General features: G+C 35.5%; 1 protein-coding gene across 1 annotated transcript in view; it reads right to left on the reverse strand.

The window, feature by feature from the left end:
- LOC106879044 (multiple PDZ domain protein) overlaps window positions 1-18569 on the reverse strand; it is an 862020-nt gene that overhangs the window by 80281 nt on the left and 763170 nt on the right. Inside the window, exons 26-27 of the mRNA XM_089340722.1 lie at window positions 13548-13642; window positions 2762-2831 (exon numbers count right to left, since the gene is read on the reverse strand). Coding sequence (XP_089196848.1) covers window positions 2762-2831; window positions 13548-13642 — 165 coding nt within the window. The remainder of the gene's footprint in view (window positions 1-2761; window positions 2832-13547; window positions 13643-18569) is intronic.

The following is an 18569-nucleotide window of genomic DNA, read 5'->3' on the forward strand; positions in this document are numbered from 1 at the left end:
GAAGGAAAGAGTAGGAAATTTCATGAGAGTGTGGGAGGAGAGTCTGGCTCTCTGCTGGTTACAATGAAGAGGGTCCCAACTGATTCAATCAACAGAACAGCCTGCTCATGAAATTAATGTACAAGTGGCTGAGCACTGCACAGACACATGTTCTCTTAATGTAGTTTTTAAGGGAGATTCAGTGTGACACAGAATGTGACAAGGCCAACCCTTTGACTTACAGATACAACTCATTTTTGCCAGCTGAGTGAACTGGAGCAATGTGAAATAAAGTCTCTTCCTGAAAGACACAATGCACCACTGGGTATTGAACTTACGATTGTGATCTGAATAATCTAAGCCATGCACCTTTGGGGATGAGAGTGACAAATGGTTAGATGGGGGTACAGATGAATAAAGTAAGTGAACAAGGGTGGAGGTGTGGTTGACGGCAAATACCAGTATGAAGAGAGGGGGAAGGTGAGAGAGAAAGAGAGAGAGAATTGGCCCAGGAAGGAGGAGGTGACAAGTGACAGCACTGGAAGGGAGGAGAGCCGTAGTATCATAAATCTGTAGATCAGTTAACTGAAATCAATACTGAACCAAATTTTGATTTTTAATATTGGTACCATTCCAAAAACATAACCTATTAAACTGGTTCTTATATATTCTCTTGACCCTGGAAGGTGAGCTGACCGTACTAAGATTTGAACTAGGAGCACAAAGATATACAAGTAAATATCACATGTATTTTTGTCAATGCTCTATCAACCCTGCCAATTTACTATCCTGAAATACATCACCAGACACTTTCATTTCTTCTCTCTGAGGCTAAATAATAATTTAGCAAACTTATTGATTGAAAGCAAGCATCTGTTCTACCTCTGGCAACACAGCTTGTCATACAAGCAATGGTAGGGAGAACAAACCAAACAACAACAAAAAAAAAAAACCCTTGCATAAGTAATAACTAAGAGCAACTGTCGAGAAAATTCCAAAATATGGCATATCAATGAAATGCAAATATTCTATATGGAGAATTCTAAACACAAGAATTTCTGCTAAATCCGTGTTGGCTGAAGCTCAAATGACAGAGTGACCCGAAAATATGATGCCTTATTTTTCTTTATTCTTTTTTCTTTTCCAACATTGCAAAAGCCATGTGGTCAAAGAGTTATGTATTGATCTTCTGTGATTTTTCTGATGTGATGTGCATTGCCTTTTTATCGGGTAATTGTACAATTTGTAAAACTTTCAATGCAGTTTCCAATGAATGGTGCCAAAAAAATCCATAAGTTAGCTGATGGCATTCACTTGACTTGTAATGAACAACAAACAACATAGCTACACAAAACCATACAGTATTATTATTATTATAATTATTATTATTATTATTATTATTATTATTATTATTATTCAAGGCAGATTTGTTAGTACACTGGGAAAAATACTTAGCGACATTTCGTCCATCTTTACGCTCTGTGTTCAAATTCCACCAAGGTCAACTTTACCTTTCAGGGTCGATAAAGTACTGACCCTTTCCCCCAAAATTGCTGGCTTTGCACCAAAATTTGAAACCATTATTATAATTGTTATTAAAGTGGGGAGTTGCATAATTGTTGGCATGCTGGACACAATGCTTAGTGGCATTTCATCTGTCTTTATGTTGTGAGTTCAAAATATGCCAAGATCGACTTTTTCATCCTTTCAGGATCGATGAAATAACTACCGGTTGAAGACTGGGATTGATGTAATTGTCTTATCCCCTCCTGCAAAATTTCTGCCCTTGTGGCAAAATTTGAAACCAGCATTATTATTAGTAGTAGTAGTATTGTTGTTAGTATTATTTGGAGAATGATTAAGTACAAATGAAGGAAGAGTGCCATATTAATTTAATTTTATTACTCTAGATTCTGATATCAAATCTAGCCAAAATAAACTTTACTTTTCATTTCAACATAGTTGATGAGGCAATAATCAGTACTATACAAAACTTCCGTTCACTAGACTATACTCCCACTGCTACAATATCTGATTATGTGTCTATTCTTTGGGGAAGTTCTTAAATGGAGGAAGTAAGCAATTCTGGAGAAGAGGCACATGCAAATGTGACACTGTTGGAACAGAACTGATGTAGGAGCCACTAAGTAGTTGCTCAAACTGTAGGAATTAGTAGCTAAATCTCCACCAAATCATACCCATGTAGGCCCTTAAGATCTGTGTATATGATGTAAAGCAGAAGTTAAAACCTATGAGCTGCAAAGACAAAAATCTTCAGTTATTTTCCACATCTTCCAGTCAACTCCTCCTTTACATAATCAGCTGGAAAATGTAGTCAAAAAATTATAATTACCTTTTGAACAAAAAAATCTATAATTTTATGCCCATGTATATATATATACATATATATATATATATGTATATCACTGAGTAAATCTATTAGTGGGAAAAATTTGAAATATTTCACACTGAATCATACAGTAGATCATACCACCAAATGAACATGGTACCACCCCACCCTGCCCTGTCCAATTTTAGTACCCCAGGTGATCATCAAGTTTGCCTTGTACATAGCACAGGCCCTGATGCAAAGTCAGCTCAAGCAGAGTGGACCACTCATGATTGTCAACAACAATTGTTAGTTCACTTCCCTGCAATGTTATATTTCTACAGCCAACCTACCAGCTAAATAAATCTTCTTGTGCCTGGCATGGAATTTAAAATTGAAGAATCAACATTCGAGAAGAAAAATGGAGAAAAAAAGCCCCAAATAACCACTTACATCTTCAACTGTTGTAGTGGGTAAAAGTTTCAAGGGCTTCACAGCCATATGGTCGAGATAGTTTTCATACCTAGAAAATGTATGAAAAATAGATATAAATTCATGACAAACTATGTTGAAATCAGTTTATTTTAAAATATTTTACATGGTAAAGGAGAAAAAAGAAAAAAGAAAAAAGAAAACAAAAATTGTTACAACAAAAGAAATCTTTAAATTACAATAAAATCAAAAGGTGTATGAAGACCTAATGGCTGGAGTGTTAGCAGTATGACTGTCAGATCATTGATTCAAGCCTTGGACAAAGCAGTGTGTTGTGTCCTTGAGCAAAGGACCTCATTTCACATTTCTCCAGCTACACTCAGCTGAATTAAGTATTAGCGGTAACCTTGTGATAGGACACAGTTCAAGGTGTTTTACCCATGGAGTAAGGTGGGGACTTCAAAAGTAGGATCAACTATCATCTGACATTAAAAGACTATAATTCAAAATACCCATGACATTAGCTCTCTCTCTTTCACACACACACAAATTCACCAAAATAAGGAAAAAAAACAACACATAAAAGTACAACATAATTAAGGGCTCACTAATGAATCTCTACCATTTGCAGACTTTTAAATGGTTTGTTTAAATTGTTAGAAATTTTAAATACTTCTTTGAAGAAGAAGACCTGATGCTTTAATTGTAAAAAGTACAGTGTTTATGAGAGAACATTTTTGTAAGAAAATATGTATTTTATTATAATAGGCAATTAAAAAAAATTGTCACTATTTTATCCCTTTATTCTAATCTTCTCCAATGTTATCTGAATTAACACAAAAAATATTTTTACTATAGTGTTTTATGGAGCTTTTTTGTAGCTCTATTCTTCCTCAAACTTTCATTCATTAGTTTTGAAATTTGAATACATTGTACCTCTTTTCATACATATAATGTTGCAATGCTAAACAGAAAAAAAAAGCTGAATGAATTTATCTCACAAATCAATTATTTAACCTCAGTCATGAATGGAGCCTCTACATTAGGGATTGAATCAAATTGGGGTACACAAGAGAAATTGTGAGAGTATACAAGGTTTGTAAAAACACTGGAATTTTGAAGTAATCACAATCAATTAAACACAACTTGTGGGTCTTGAAAAATGCATGGAAAGCCTTTTGTTGTTCCTATCCATTTATCATTGTGAACAAAGGGGTTTCAACAATCTTTTATCATTTCTTTTAATCTCTTTTTGTTTCAGTCATTAAACTGCAGTCATGCTGGGACACCGCCTAGAAGAATTTTTATTTTTAGTTGAATGAATCAACTCCAGTAGTTCTTTTTAAGACTGGTACTTATTCTATCAATCTCTTAGGCTGAACTACTAAGTTATGGGAATGTAAACAAACCAACACTGGTTGTCAAGTGGTGGTGGGGGAAACACACACACATATAGGATGGGCTTTTTTCAGTTTCTCTTTACCAAATCCACTTACAAAGCTTTGGTCGGACTGATGCTTATAGTAGAAGACATTTTCCAAGCTGTCACATAGTGGCAACTTGGAACAACCTGGAACCATGTGGTTGGGAAGCAAGCTTCTTACCACACAGCTACATGTTTATAGCCAAAAATGAATTTCAGACAAGATTGCTAGTTGAGAATGTTTATATGGGTGAGACTCTCTGAAATTGTGCCTAGAACTGGGTAACTTGTTTGAAAATTCAACTCATTCATCACATTAAAAATGTAACATTAACTTAAATGAAACAGATTTCTTACAGAATTATGAAGCCAATAATTTTAGGAGAAGAAACAGTTGATTAAATTGACTGGTACTTTAATTTATTGATTCTGGACATATAGAAAGTAAAGTTGACCACAGCAGGATTTGAACTCTTTAATTAAATCAATAACAAATAATACATGTCTATCTTTGGTTTTATATTGTCCAACCATTCTATATAATATTCTTCATACAAGATACACTAATACTGCAGGATATGATGAAGGGTTACAAGGAAGAAAAGGCTTGAGTGTTCTAGAGCTTCTTAATTTTTGCATTAGTCCCTTGTTTCAAGTATGAAAGCAATGACTTTGCTGTCACTTTTCAAGTCACTTAATTTAATCACTCGACTGAGTACTTGTACTTCTTAAGAGTGAAGTAGAGTCTCCAATGTTTGCTTTCTTAAATGATAAAAAATTCACAAAGACGGTGAACAAATGTATAAATGTAATTTTCTTTTGAAAACATTGCAAGGTTTTAATGTGGAGAATGAGGCTACTTCAACTGAAAGTAGTCTTGTGCTGCCAAAATGATTATTATTTTTAATGAGATTTTAAGTTACCAAACTAATACCATTAATTTCTGACAGTAAAAAGTATTAGCATGATGACTCACAAGATTCTAAAGAAATAACATTTTGTAGAATACTGGTATGGCTGAGTGGTTAAGATGTTTGCTTTGCAACTACAAGGCTTTGAGTTCAGTCCCAGAGTGTCGCTCCTAGGGGGAAGTGTCTTTTACAACTGCTTTGAGATGATCAAAGTCTTGTGAGTAGATTCAGTAGACAGAAATTGAAACTTATTATATGCATCTGTGTGTGGGTGTGCTACCATGTGTTGACATTGCATGGTAACTGTGATCAAATGTCACCATCATACAAATGGTGCGATTCACTTGCAATCTTCCATGAAAACATGTCTGACCATTGTATTACCATGTTCAGTGGATGAGGGGAAAATATTACCTCACTTAGAAATAGGTGAGAGTTGTGGCAGGAAGAGCATCTGGCTATAAAAAACATGGCTCAACGAATTTCATCTGAACCATATAAAGTTGGGAAAAGTGGACACTATGATGATGATGATGATGTACCATAACAAAATTAAAGTACAATTGTTGTTTAGTTCCAGGGCAACCTGATTGAATATGCTCATGATCATAGAAATTCCAGCCATGACCATCGCTGGCTGTTTTGAGTAGCTGTTATTGTTTAGCTTCAAGTCAGCTCTGTTCAAACAGACTGTTAAACAAAGATGTTCCAGCCATGACCATCCATCCCATCATATTTTTAGGCATAGTAAATAAATAACCAATGATATTAACAGGCTGTGATATGAGGCAGATTTAGTTGCTATTTCAAGCTGGTCAAGTGACCATATGAAGTTACCCTTACCGGCTTCCAATTTTGTGATACTGTTGTTGTTTAGTCCTAGGTCAAACCTGACCAAACAGACCTCTTATCAAAAGCATTACAGTAATGACCACCCCATCTTATTTTCAAGCACAGTGCATCCAGAACAACATTGTTCAACATCTTCTGTCCTAGGGTAAAATTTGTGGTAGATTTGGCTGCTATTTCTAGCATGCTCAGTAACCACATAAAGTCTCTTGCTCTCTCTCACTGTTTGTCTTTTCACCCCATAACCAACTCCTTCTTCACACTGTTAACTTGTGCCCTCCACCCCCACCCCACATGTCAGTGTGGTCATGTTACCTCTCAAGTAATCATATCATTGTTGTGTGGTTTATACAAGTTGAAGTGTGAACCCAGATAATGAAGAACTGGAACAAAAGACTTATTTAGCCACTAATGGCTGCTGAATGTGTATGCATGCATTATATATATATATATATATATATATATATATATATATATATATATATATATATATATATATATATATATATATATACACATGCATATGTACTGTGGAACATCTTTAATGTTCAGACAGCTGCAATGTACTGATTAAAGATGATATTTTTGCCTTCTTCTTTCTCTCTCTTTCTCAGTACCCATATATCTCTCTTTCTATTGCTCCATCAATTTTACACATACACTACTTATTTCACAGTCATACAATCAATTAACATCAGTCCTTCACACACACATGCTTTCTCTCCCTCTCTCAATTTTACACATATATACATATACACAGTCTCTCTTGTATACATATACTCTCTCAAGCTAATTTTATATACATACACTGTTTCCCATATATATATATATATATATATATATATATATATATATATATATATATATATATATATACAGTTACTAAGTTGCTCTCAACACACACACAATTTGTCTTTCTCTTTCCTACATTCACACATGCTATTTCTCTCTCTTTTTCTTTTTCTTTTTTTTTCAAACACAAACACACTTTCTGTCATACACACACTCTGTCTGTCTGTCTGTCTGTCTCCCTCTCAGATATGGATACACACAAATCCAGTGTTAAATATGTGGGAATCTATCAAATATACAGAAATTGGTAGAGATGCAACGAAAGAAAGAAGGAAGAAAGAGAGACAGAGACTAAAAGAGAGAGAAAGAGAGAGAGAGTGAGTGAAAATGATAAGTGTAGAGGGAAATAAACATAAAGAGAAAGAGAGAGAGAAGGGAAGACAGTGAGAGAGGGAGAAAAAGAGATGAAGAAGACTGAGAAAATAGAGATAAGAGCTGGGGTGGGGGAGAAAGACAGAGAAGGAGCATAGGAAGAGAGAAGAAGAAAGGGATATACAAAGAAGGGGAGAGAGTGAAACAGGGAGAGAAGGAGGGACAGAGTGAAACAGGGAGAGAAGGAGGGACAGAGTGAAACAGGGAGAGAAGGAGGGACAGAGTGAAAGAGAAGTAAAAATAACAAGGGACATCTATGTGGAAGTCCAAGATTTGTTTTGGTAACAACAACAACAACAACAACAACCAAACTAACCAACTTGAAACAGATCTATAAATCACAAACCACTTTTACTTTATCCCCCTCCTCCTCTCCATCCCCACCTTTTACTCTACTCAAAAGACACACTGAATAGAATAATAGATCAATATTCTGTAGAATAACAACAATAATAATAATAATAATAATAATCCTGTCTACTAATGACACAAGGCCTGAAATTTGTGGGGAAAGGACTAGTCGATTACATTGACCACAGTGTTTCACTACTTAATTTATCGACCCTGAAAAGATGAAAGGCAATGTCGACCTCAATGGAATTTGAACTTAGAACGTAAAGATGGACGTAATGTTGCTAAGCATTTTGCCTGGTCTGCCAATGATTCTGCCAGCTTGCTGATTAGATAACAACAATAATAATAATATTGATGATAATAATAATGGTAAATAGTTTCTGAGTTAGGTATCAAGGCCAACAATTTTAAAAGGGAGAGTGCTTGTCAATTATATTGACCCCAGTACTTGCCAAGTACTTTATTTTAATGACCCAAGATGAATGAAAGGAAAAGGTGACCTTGGTGAGATTTGAACTGTATACAACTGGAAGAAGTACCACAAACCATTTTGGTTGATGTTCTAACAATTCTGCTAGTCTATTATCTTAATACTAATACTAACCATTTCTAACATAGGGACAACACATGTAATTCTGAGAGAGGAGGAGGTTAGTCAATATCATGAATCACAAGTACTAAACTAGTATTTTATTTTATCAACGTCAACAGACCGAAGGACAAAGCTGACAATGGTAGGATTTGAACTGAAAACAAAGAGCCAAAACGAATACTGCAAAACATTTTTTTCCAACACTCTAATGATTCTGCCAATTTAACTCTCTACGAATAATAATTCTTTCTAAATTTGGTACAAGGCCAGCAAATTTGAGAGCAAGGGAAGTTGATTACTTCAACTCTAGTGCGACCCCTAAAATGATTAAAAGAAAGTTGACTATAAAAGGCGGCGAGCTGGCAGAAACATTAGCACGCCGGGCGAAATGCTTAGCAGTATTTCATCTGCCGTTACGTTTTGAGTTCAAATTCCGCTGAGGTCGACTTTGCCTTTCATCCTTTCGGGCTCGATAAATTAAGTACCAGTTATGCACTGGGGTCGATGTAATCGACTTAATCCCTTTGTCTGTCCTTGTTTGTCCCCTCTATGTTTAGCCCCTTGTGGGCAATAAAGAAATAGGAAAGTTGACTATGGTGCAATTTGAACTCAGAACACAAAGATAAATGAAATGCCACTATGAAATGCCTGGCATGCTAACAATTCCACCAGTTCACAGCCATAACAATAATAATAATCCTTTCTACTATTGGCACAAGGCATGAAATTTTGTAGGAGGGGATTAGTCGATTACATCGACTCCAATGTTTCACTGGTATTTACTTTACTAATGATAAGAAATGTTTCTAATTTTGGCAGAAGGCCAACAGTTTTAGATGGAGGGGATCTATTACATTGATTCCCAGTGCTTAACTGGTACTTATTTTATTGATACCAAAAGATGAAAGGCAAAGTTAACCTCAGAGGAATTTGAACTCAGAATGTCAAGTGCTGGGAGAAATGCTACTAAGCATTTTCTTCAACACTCTAATGATTCTCCCAGCTCAATAAGTCATAGGGTTTTCAAGAATTTTTGAAACAACATTCTAAAAATGATCTTCTCCTAAAGAATCTTATTTGTTTCTCAAAAATGGTATTTTATTCCATTAGCCTTTTACACATAATGACAACCACCAAGTTATGGGACATATTTGCTTACGAAAAATGTAACCATTTTGGTTCAGATGCTGACAATCTCAAGATACATGGAAGATTATATGCACAGTCAAAATACACATGCTTTCATACCATTTCCTTTCCACAAATTTCAATCACAAGGCTGCCATGGCACTTAACCCTTTAGCAACCAGATTTCTTTGTCAAACGTCATACTTATACATTCACATGGTTTTGAATTAATTATGCATTATCTTGTAGCTTCAAGATTTTGATGCAATTGTTTTATTTTTAGAAAGGTATTGTAGGGTAAGGGTAAGAGGCCAAATCTGGAGGAGTTAAACATAAAACATAGAAAATGTTGGCTTGATATTACCCCTTTAAATGTTAAAGTGGTTAAAGTGCAGTCCACTAGGATGGAAGCCATTACTAAGCTGTGAAGTGAACTTTTTATGTCTATGTGCAATTGGGGCAAGATATGTGAAAGCATGTAGCCAGGTTATTAGGGTTTGGCTCATAATCATGAGGTCATAAGTTCAATCCCTGGTCTAGGCAGTGCATTGCTTTCTTAAGCAAGGTGCTTCATTTTATGTTGCTCCAGTCCACTCAGCTGTAAATAAGTACCAGTCATGTGGTGGTGCAGCCCTTTCTCCATCCAGTTGTCACCCCCTAGATATGCCACTTGTGGCTAAGTCAAGAATATGTCTATGTCTGCCTGCTCATTACTCCACAGACACCTAAATCAATCAACAAAAACATGGCACATGGTACCATGTCATACTCACTTGGGAGTGACGGTTGTAGTTTTCATATTACATATTCATCATATGTTTGGCTACAAATGTTATTCCATCTACCTAATTTTTATGGGTGGGACTCTAAATCTGTCACTGATTTTTGACATTGCTGTCACCACCACCAGCACCACCATGCTGTTGGGTGCCTTTAGTAGAGTCTACTCTGTTGCAAGCATTTGGATCAGATTTCTGATCTGAATTCCTCCTCTATTCACAGCGCTAGTCTCTGGGGTCCTGCAAAGATGTTATTCCCTTAAGCCTTAAAACATTAACTACAACTAAACAACCAGGATCACATATCAGAACCAAGGTTTCTTTCAATTCTTCTCTCAATCCACTGAAGTATAAATATATATATATATATATATATATATATATATATATGTCTTAAATACAATGCTGACTGAAAACTCTGATGATGGCTACAGTGAAGAAAAAATAAAGAAGTTTACTCAACAAAACCTTTGCTTCATTTAACTTATTTTCTTCTAAATCTACTGTTACTATGTAGAGTCAACTGAAAGGTTTAGTGAATGAACCCTTGGATGATAAATATGGAACATTGTTCACCTTACATATTAAAAACAGATATTTCAAATACTTTTATATTGAGTATTTTCATGTTTTTGTGTAAAAAAAAAACTAAAAAAAACAAACAATTTATATGTATGTATGTATGTAACATATGTATGTGCACATGTGTGTGTGTGTGTGTGTGTGTGTGTGTGTGTGTGTGTGTGTGTGTGTGTGTGTGTGTGTGTGTGTGTGTGTGCAATCATCATTTGATGTCTCTTTTTCCATGCATTGGTTTTGGCAGTTCAAATGATGAACCAGAGGCTGCACTGAACTCTAATGTCTGCTTCAGCACAGTTTCCGTAGCTGGATGATCCTCCTAATGCAACTACTTCAGATAATGTAGTGGGTGATTTTGTTGTGACACCAGCACCAAGTACCCACAAGACAAGATTCCTAAACTGAGTGAGGTATAGTATTGAGGGATATGAAAGTTATGATAGAGGGGTATATATAAATGGATCTTGGACGGTATTTTTGATGATGTGTGTTCAGTTGTTCAATCAGCTATACTACTAAACTCACTGAATTAGTGTGTAAAGTGGATGAGTGTTCCACACCCAAGTGTACCCTTAATGTAATTCACAGATAGAGTTGGTGTGACAAAGTTGAACCTTTTGACTCAAAAGTACAATTCAACTGATGGGCTTCTACATAGTTTCTGTGTATCTAATTTCATTTACACCCATAGGTGAACACGAGGTTATAGAAAGTGATACTTACTCAAAATGCTACGCAATAGAATGAAAACTGGGATTTCATCATAGCAAAACAAACTTAAACATTTGCCCATACTGCATTTGCCTTGCTCTCTTGAAATATATATATATATATATATATATATATATATATCATCATCATCATCATCATCATCGTTTAACGTCCGCTTTCCATGCTAGCATGGGTTGGACGATTTGACTGAGGACTGGTGAGACCGGATGGCAACACCAGGCTCCAATCTAAATTTGGCAGAGTTTCTACAGCTGGATGCCCTTCCTAACGCCAACCACACAATGATATTGCTTCCAATGAAACTTGATTTTTATGACTATACCAACTATGATTTCTGTCTGCTCCCTCAGCCCTACCCCTAACAGACACTGCCCCTTTGTTCTCTCAGACTTAGATATACAAGGATTTGATAAACAAGTCTATAAATTAAAAACTGACCCCATAAAAACAAAAAATCAGTGTAAAGCAGGGTCTGTAACAATGTATATCTTCTTGATACCTTAGTAGCTTCTGTGCTGGAGTGAAGGCAGCATGTTCTTTGTCTATCTCCTTAACTTCTTGGAAATTTTACGCATAATTATACTAATGTGTGCATCTGTTTTAATTTAATCAAATTCTATGTCTTTGTGCAGCTGAGGATTGCGCTGCATTTTAAGTTGATATAATGATTGCATTGTTCAATTAAATGGAGTTGCATGAAACGATCGTACTGCATTACCTCTGGATACCCTTGTTGCTTATTTTGATTGATTGATTGATTGTTTGTTTGTTTGTTTGTTTGTTTGTTTGTTTGTTTGTTTGTATGTATGTATGTATGTATGTATGTATGTATGTATGTATGTATGTATACATAAATGATGTGTGTAGTCTCCTTCTGCTGATTTAATTCTATTTCTCCTGCTTTGTTGCTTTGTGCCATTATGTATATATATATATACACACACTATTATGAGAATGTTGTTGACAGTCATTTTGAAGTTTCAACCAGCTAAGCTGTCAGCAGTCTGATGATGGCTTAGCTGGCTGAAACTTCAAAGTCACTCTCAACAACATTCTTGTAATAAATTTGTACTCTACAAAAGTAAAGATTAAAGTAAAATTGCTTTTATTATAACTGAACATAAAAACAAACATTTATATGTGTGTGTGTGTGCATGCAAGTGTTAAAATAGCCAAATAATTTCCTTTCAAACAGGTTATATTATCAAAGACATGACTGTTTGTCTTCAATCTTTTTTATTAAGAGATTTTCATATTAATCCTTTAGCATTTAAACCAGCCATATCTGGCACAAATATTTTGTTTTATGCTCAAACTGGCCAGACATAACCTTGCAAACCTACCCTATAATCTCTTTCTAATAATATACAATCACATCAGCAAAAGCTATGATATATCTTCTATCTTTTACTTGTTTCGGTCATTAGACTGTAGCCATGCTGGGACACCTCCTTGAAGAATTTTTAGTTGAATGAATCGACCCCAGTACTTTTTTTAAAGCCTGGTACCTATTCTATTGGTCTCTTTTGCAGAACCACTAAGTTATGAGGATGTAAACACACCGACACTGGTGGGGGATAAACATAGACGCAAAGACACACACACACATATGAGGTTCTTTCAGTTTCTATCTACGAAATCCACTCACAAGGCTTTGATTGGTCCAAGGCTATAGTAGACACTTGCCCAAGGTGCCACACAGTAGGATTGAACCCAGAACCATGTGGTTGGGAAGCAAGCTTCTTACTACACAGCCACACTTGCACCTATATGCATGATTAATTCAAAATGATATGAACAAATAAACGTTACACATGACAGAGTAATCTGAATTCCAAAGGGTTAACTCAATAATTTGACTGGTTATATATTTTATAAACTTCCCACTTCTCCACCAGAAACATAAAAGGAAAGGTTGACCTTGATAGGAATTGAATATAGAACACAAAGATGTGTGAGTAAATACCAAAGGGCATGCTGGCCAATGCTCTAATGATTCTATCAATCAGGTACTGAAGCTAATAAAAGAAGATTAAGACTGTCTGGAAAGTCTTACAAAATTCTTAATTAGCTTGTTAGAGTCCGTCAAGTAACAATTTTTCTCCTCTTTTATTTCCTTTTCTTTAAGCACTTGAAATAGAAAAATCTAATTAAAAGCCTGTCATTAGTGATGCATAGAACATTGGAACGATGTAGAAAAAAAATTACAAGATGAAAAAGTTTTAATCAAAAATACCTTAATAAGACCACTTTTAGTACAGGTTGTGTTAACCCTTTAATGATAGCTGAAGCGTTTAAGTGACTCCTGCCATAGAGAACTTGTCCATTCACCTGCAAAAAGAGAAAATAAATTAAATAAATAAGAAAACAACATACAATGACAATATAATCGATAAGTGTCAATGTTTATTAATTAGTTTGGAAACAATATTATTGATTGAGACTAAATCTTTTCCAAATTTTGCACATGACTCCAGAATCATTCTAAAATAATGCATGAAGAAAAATATCCATAGTTTGAGGTTCCCCAAGAGTACAACTGGGAGGGTTCAAGAAAAGAGACGTTGAATGACTACAGTTGTAATGGAGTGGTAGTGGAGTAGAGGTGTTAGGGTGAAATATAGAAACATCAGTCTATGATGCCAATGCCTCTGTTTTCCTTTCTCTTAATTTTCTCTAAGTTCTCTCTTTCTCTTTATTTATCCAGCTCTCTTTTTTCTCACTGTCTCACTTTCACACATTCTTCCTGTCTGTCTCTCTCACTCACAACAAACACATTTACTCACTCAACTCTCTTAGACAACAAAGTATAGACAAATATAATTTTTTTTCACTCTTTGTTAATCAAAATTTAACGTTGCTAATGTGTGAAATACAATGTGATTGTGTGTTTGTCTTTCTTTGTGTATGTGGGTGTGTGTAGATACTCACACACACAAACATATGGATGTGTATATGTGTGTGTGTACACAGGGTGCGGTGAATAAACTGCCGTCTAAATTACACAAAAATGAAAATAACACTGACATCTCATTTTAACAGATATGCTTACCAAAATTACATAAAAATATCTTGAAATACTGAAGTGTAAATTTATTCAATGCAAGGGTATTATGCTCATACGATAAAGGTAATGAACAAAGATAAACAAGAGTTTATCAGGAATCAAATTAAAATCAGGCAGGAAATGGAGGAATCTTGATCAACTAACATTGACTATTATTGACAAACATCAATTATTATTTTTTAATACAAAACTTTATCCCATCTAACAGCCGTTTCTGCTTCCAATGTCCTACAGTGTTGCCATTGAAAATTCTGAGAATAATGTTTGTCATATTTTCTAACACATCCGATCTGGAACATAGAGCTTCATCAGAGTGAAGAAAAATACATAAAAGAAAAGAAAAGAGGAAGAGCCTCGAGAAGAGGAATGAAGGCTTAATATATTTAAATCATACCATTTTGCAGTGTAACGTTTCAGAACGTTGAGTAAATGACTTAACTTGAAATATTAATTAGTAGGTTAATCTATCTTTAGGGGTAACAGGGTGTATAAATAATAAAAAATGTAAAATAAATACTTTACCATAACAGGATACGCCAATAAGTCTAGGAAAAGGGGGATTGATAGTGCCATAACTTTTAGAAGTAACCATAATTAGTTCTTAAGATTATGTTAATAATACTAATTAATATTTTATACAAATGAAATGCCCATCAATTAATTAAATTTATTTACTTACTAATATATTGTAAAGACCAAACATCTATTGTCTGTAACCAAAGTCCAGCTCTCAATATAATTGATCAGTTAAATTTAAAAACAAAGGGCAAGCTATTAAGACCATTATATGGGTGGATGTTAATAAAAAGTAAAAGTATGGAAAATTAATATACATTATAAGTGGCCCAAGACCGCTTGGGACATTATAAATAAAACAACCAAATATATAAACAAGCACCATACGAAGGAAAGAACATTGACCACAGAGTCATTAAAACCTAGAGAGGTCCCTATTTGGACCATTTTGGGTTAAGGCAGTTGGGGGGGGGGAAGATTGGACAAAAGCTATAAATTAGGAGTGAAAGGTTAGTAGATAAAGAAAGGAAGTTAATTAGCAGGGAAGGGATTAGGGAGGGGGTAAAAGTGGAACTACAGTTAAGGGTAGATTATCGTTAAGGGGAGGTAAGGGCTAGGGCAGTGACCTTCCATTAGAGAAATATAATATTAAGTCTATCTTCTGAAATAACAACCACAGTACTCAAGTGGTGGTCTTACTAAACAAACAGTAATTGTCTAAACATTCCTAAAGACATTCATCCTAATGGTCCCATGAAAAGGTGCAAGTACAAATCCCCAAATTAACTAAATGATTACAATGATGCTAATTACTATTATAGTTACAGATACAGGGTCCTACTACAGTTTGCTCAATCATACTTAATATATATTATTATTATTATATTGTTAATATTACTAACCTTGTTGATATATCAACCCTTGCTTGGGTGCATACATATGGGGCCTACCGCAAATTACACTTCCATTCATACAAAAATATGCCTAAGGGCAATAATAGTTCAGAGGAAAGCACCTACTGCAGTACAAAGTACAAACAAATACAATCTAAAGAGGTGTGAAGTTAATATTAAGTTGTTAAATTATGTTATACGGGGTGGAGGGTTCTGAAATGTGTAAATCTAATGGGGTGGGGGTCATCAATAAATGGAAGTAGACCCGTATTCTGACTTAAAATTAGGCCCAGTATGAAATTAAGTTAAGTTAAACAAGCTAACACATGGGGTAGAAAGTAAAGTTAGTTGCAAATAAAGCCATTGCTGAGGTGGCAGGTACAGGCTCACTTAGGGGTGATGGTGGTAATTGTAGGAGATTGGATACTTATGCCCTATGTATTCTAAATTAGGTTCATAGCTGAAAGGACTGGTATTATTAAAGGGGGTGAGAAGGTTATATTAAGGAGAGAGAGAGTAATAAATATATTATGTAATTTAGTTATGTGTGGGAGGTGGGATTTAAACTTGGATATGTTGGTATAGGGATATTAATCCTGGATGACGTATAAGAGACCTAAGTGTGTAAAACTATAAAACTAGCTTTAATTAGAAGTTAATCCATGCCATCATGGAGGAAGCAGGTTAAGGAGGGGGTTGACTCTTTTGAGCATGAATATTTTAAGCGTGCTGCTCAAAAGTCCACTGCTGGTGTAGTGAATGGGGAAAGCTTCATCTGCAATGTTTGCAGTTATGTATGCTTGTCAAGAGCAGAGCCCATTAGCCACCAATGAAGCCACAAATGTAAAATATAAGTTAGTCCTAGAGCGCACTATGTTCCTGAGGGTCAGCAATGGTCTTCCTTGGTCATGAGTGAATGGCCATTATATATATATATATATTCATTTTTCTTTCTTTCTCTTCTTTCTTCCCTTCTTCTATTACTTATTTTTCCCCTCATTTATATATTCGTCGTATACTATGCCCACCACACATTCTGATTGAATCTTTGTGTCAACATGCACCTCCTTACAACAATGTAGCCTTTAATCTAATCAAGATACCTTTGGCCTGAAGAGTAGCCAGCAGTATACACCTCACTTGGATTTTATCACATCTGAGGTTCCACTCACTATGAAACATGTAGCCCAGATTTCCCATACTCCATTCTGTAACTCTTGTACATATACTGTGAATGCCTTGCTTCCCTGGGAATAGATACATTGAAGCTCTGATGTCTGACAACTGACTTAGTAAACTCCCACAAAATTATTAACCATCTCTGTCCCTGGATCTGAATGAGTGCATATCCATATAGTGCTAAGTAATGCCATTGGATGGTGTAAAGGTGGCTCTGTATACTATGGCCCTTGAAAGACAAGATCCTTCAAGAGGGCACAACAACCACCTTGAGCACCTTTTTGAGCTCCATGTGTTTAACACACGTGGGCATTCTTACAAACAGCACAGCTCCCACGACTTTCAGAAAAAGTTTTTCATACTCAGAGTTGCTGAAGCATGGAACAAACTACCTGCATCAGTTGTAAGTTGCCGAGACATTGCATCCTTTAAAACCTCCATGCTTCTTGAAATTCACCAACACTACACCTGATATCCTCCCCTCCATACGCATGCAGACATGTATATCATGGCTCATACACTGTTCACTTTCCTGACTTTCGTACATAATTCTATCAACTGTATGTGCACCTTTGATGAGTTGTAGTGCACCCAAGCACTATATACAATAATTTCATTATTATTATACATATACATGTATTGCGAGCTGGAGTGAACTACTGCTATGTTTAGTGGATGAGTATCCATCACCAAGGAGGATCATAAGAAGGTCGAAACAGTATGACCTGATGGTCTCAGGGATAAAATAGTAGGGAGTTCCCTCCTCACTTGCAATATATATTGAGTGCAGAGTGCACTGCCATAACCAGCTGGAGGAGGTGTCCTCCAGGAGTTAAAATAACAGTATCATCACTTCCTAGGGAAGAGCAGTGTTTAAGTGGCATTAAACACTACTTGTTAGTATGAATACTTCTTTCATCTCTTAGAGATTTTCTTGACTATATATATATATATCCCCACACATGTATACACACTTACAGACATACATAGTGAAGAATATATGGTATAAAATAAATTATGAGTTTTATATAGATATATGGAGAGAGAGAGAGGGGGGAGGGAGAGGGAGGGAGAGAGAGGGAGAGAGGGAGGGAGAGAGAGAGAGAGAGAGAGAGAGAGAGAGAGAGCCAGCATCAATATGTCTACGTATGAAGTAACAATGAAATAGAGAGACAAAGTTTAGTGCTTGAGACTTCATCTCTCCAGAATGATCACCATTGGAAAAGATTAAAGAATTAATCTGTTCTTTTCCTCTAAGAACAGAATCAAATTCTTACTGTTGCAGAGAAACAAATGTAAAAAAAAAATGAGGTTTTGAAGAGAAACAGAAAAAAAAACAAAATGTAACAAAAGCAAAAAAAAAAAAAAAAAACCTCCAAAAAGACCAGCATTTTATTTCTACTTGCCAGACAAGATAGAAGAGAGAGAGAATGAAAGAAAGAAAGGGGAGAAGGTAAGAAAAGAAGAAACTGAGGGAAGAAAAAAGCATAGCAAAGGATTGTTTGTTAATGCTGTTTTGTTGATGGTGGTGGCTGTGGTAGGTGTTGCTTTAGTGGTGGTGGTTGTGATGGTGATGACAGTTGTTGTTGTAGTTGTGGTGGTG

Source organism: Octopus bimaculoides, chromosome 23 (assembly GCF_046866305.1).
Source record: "Octopus bimaculoides isolate indiv1 chromosome 23, ASM4686630v1, whole genome shotgun sequence".
Taxonomy (NCBI): Eukaryota; Metazoa; Mollusca; class Cephalopoda; order Octopoda; family Octopodidae; genus Octopus; species Octopus bimaculoides.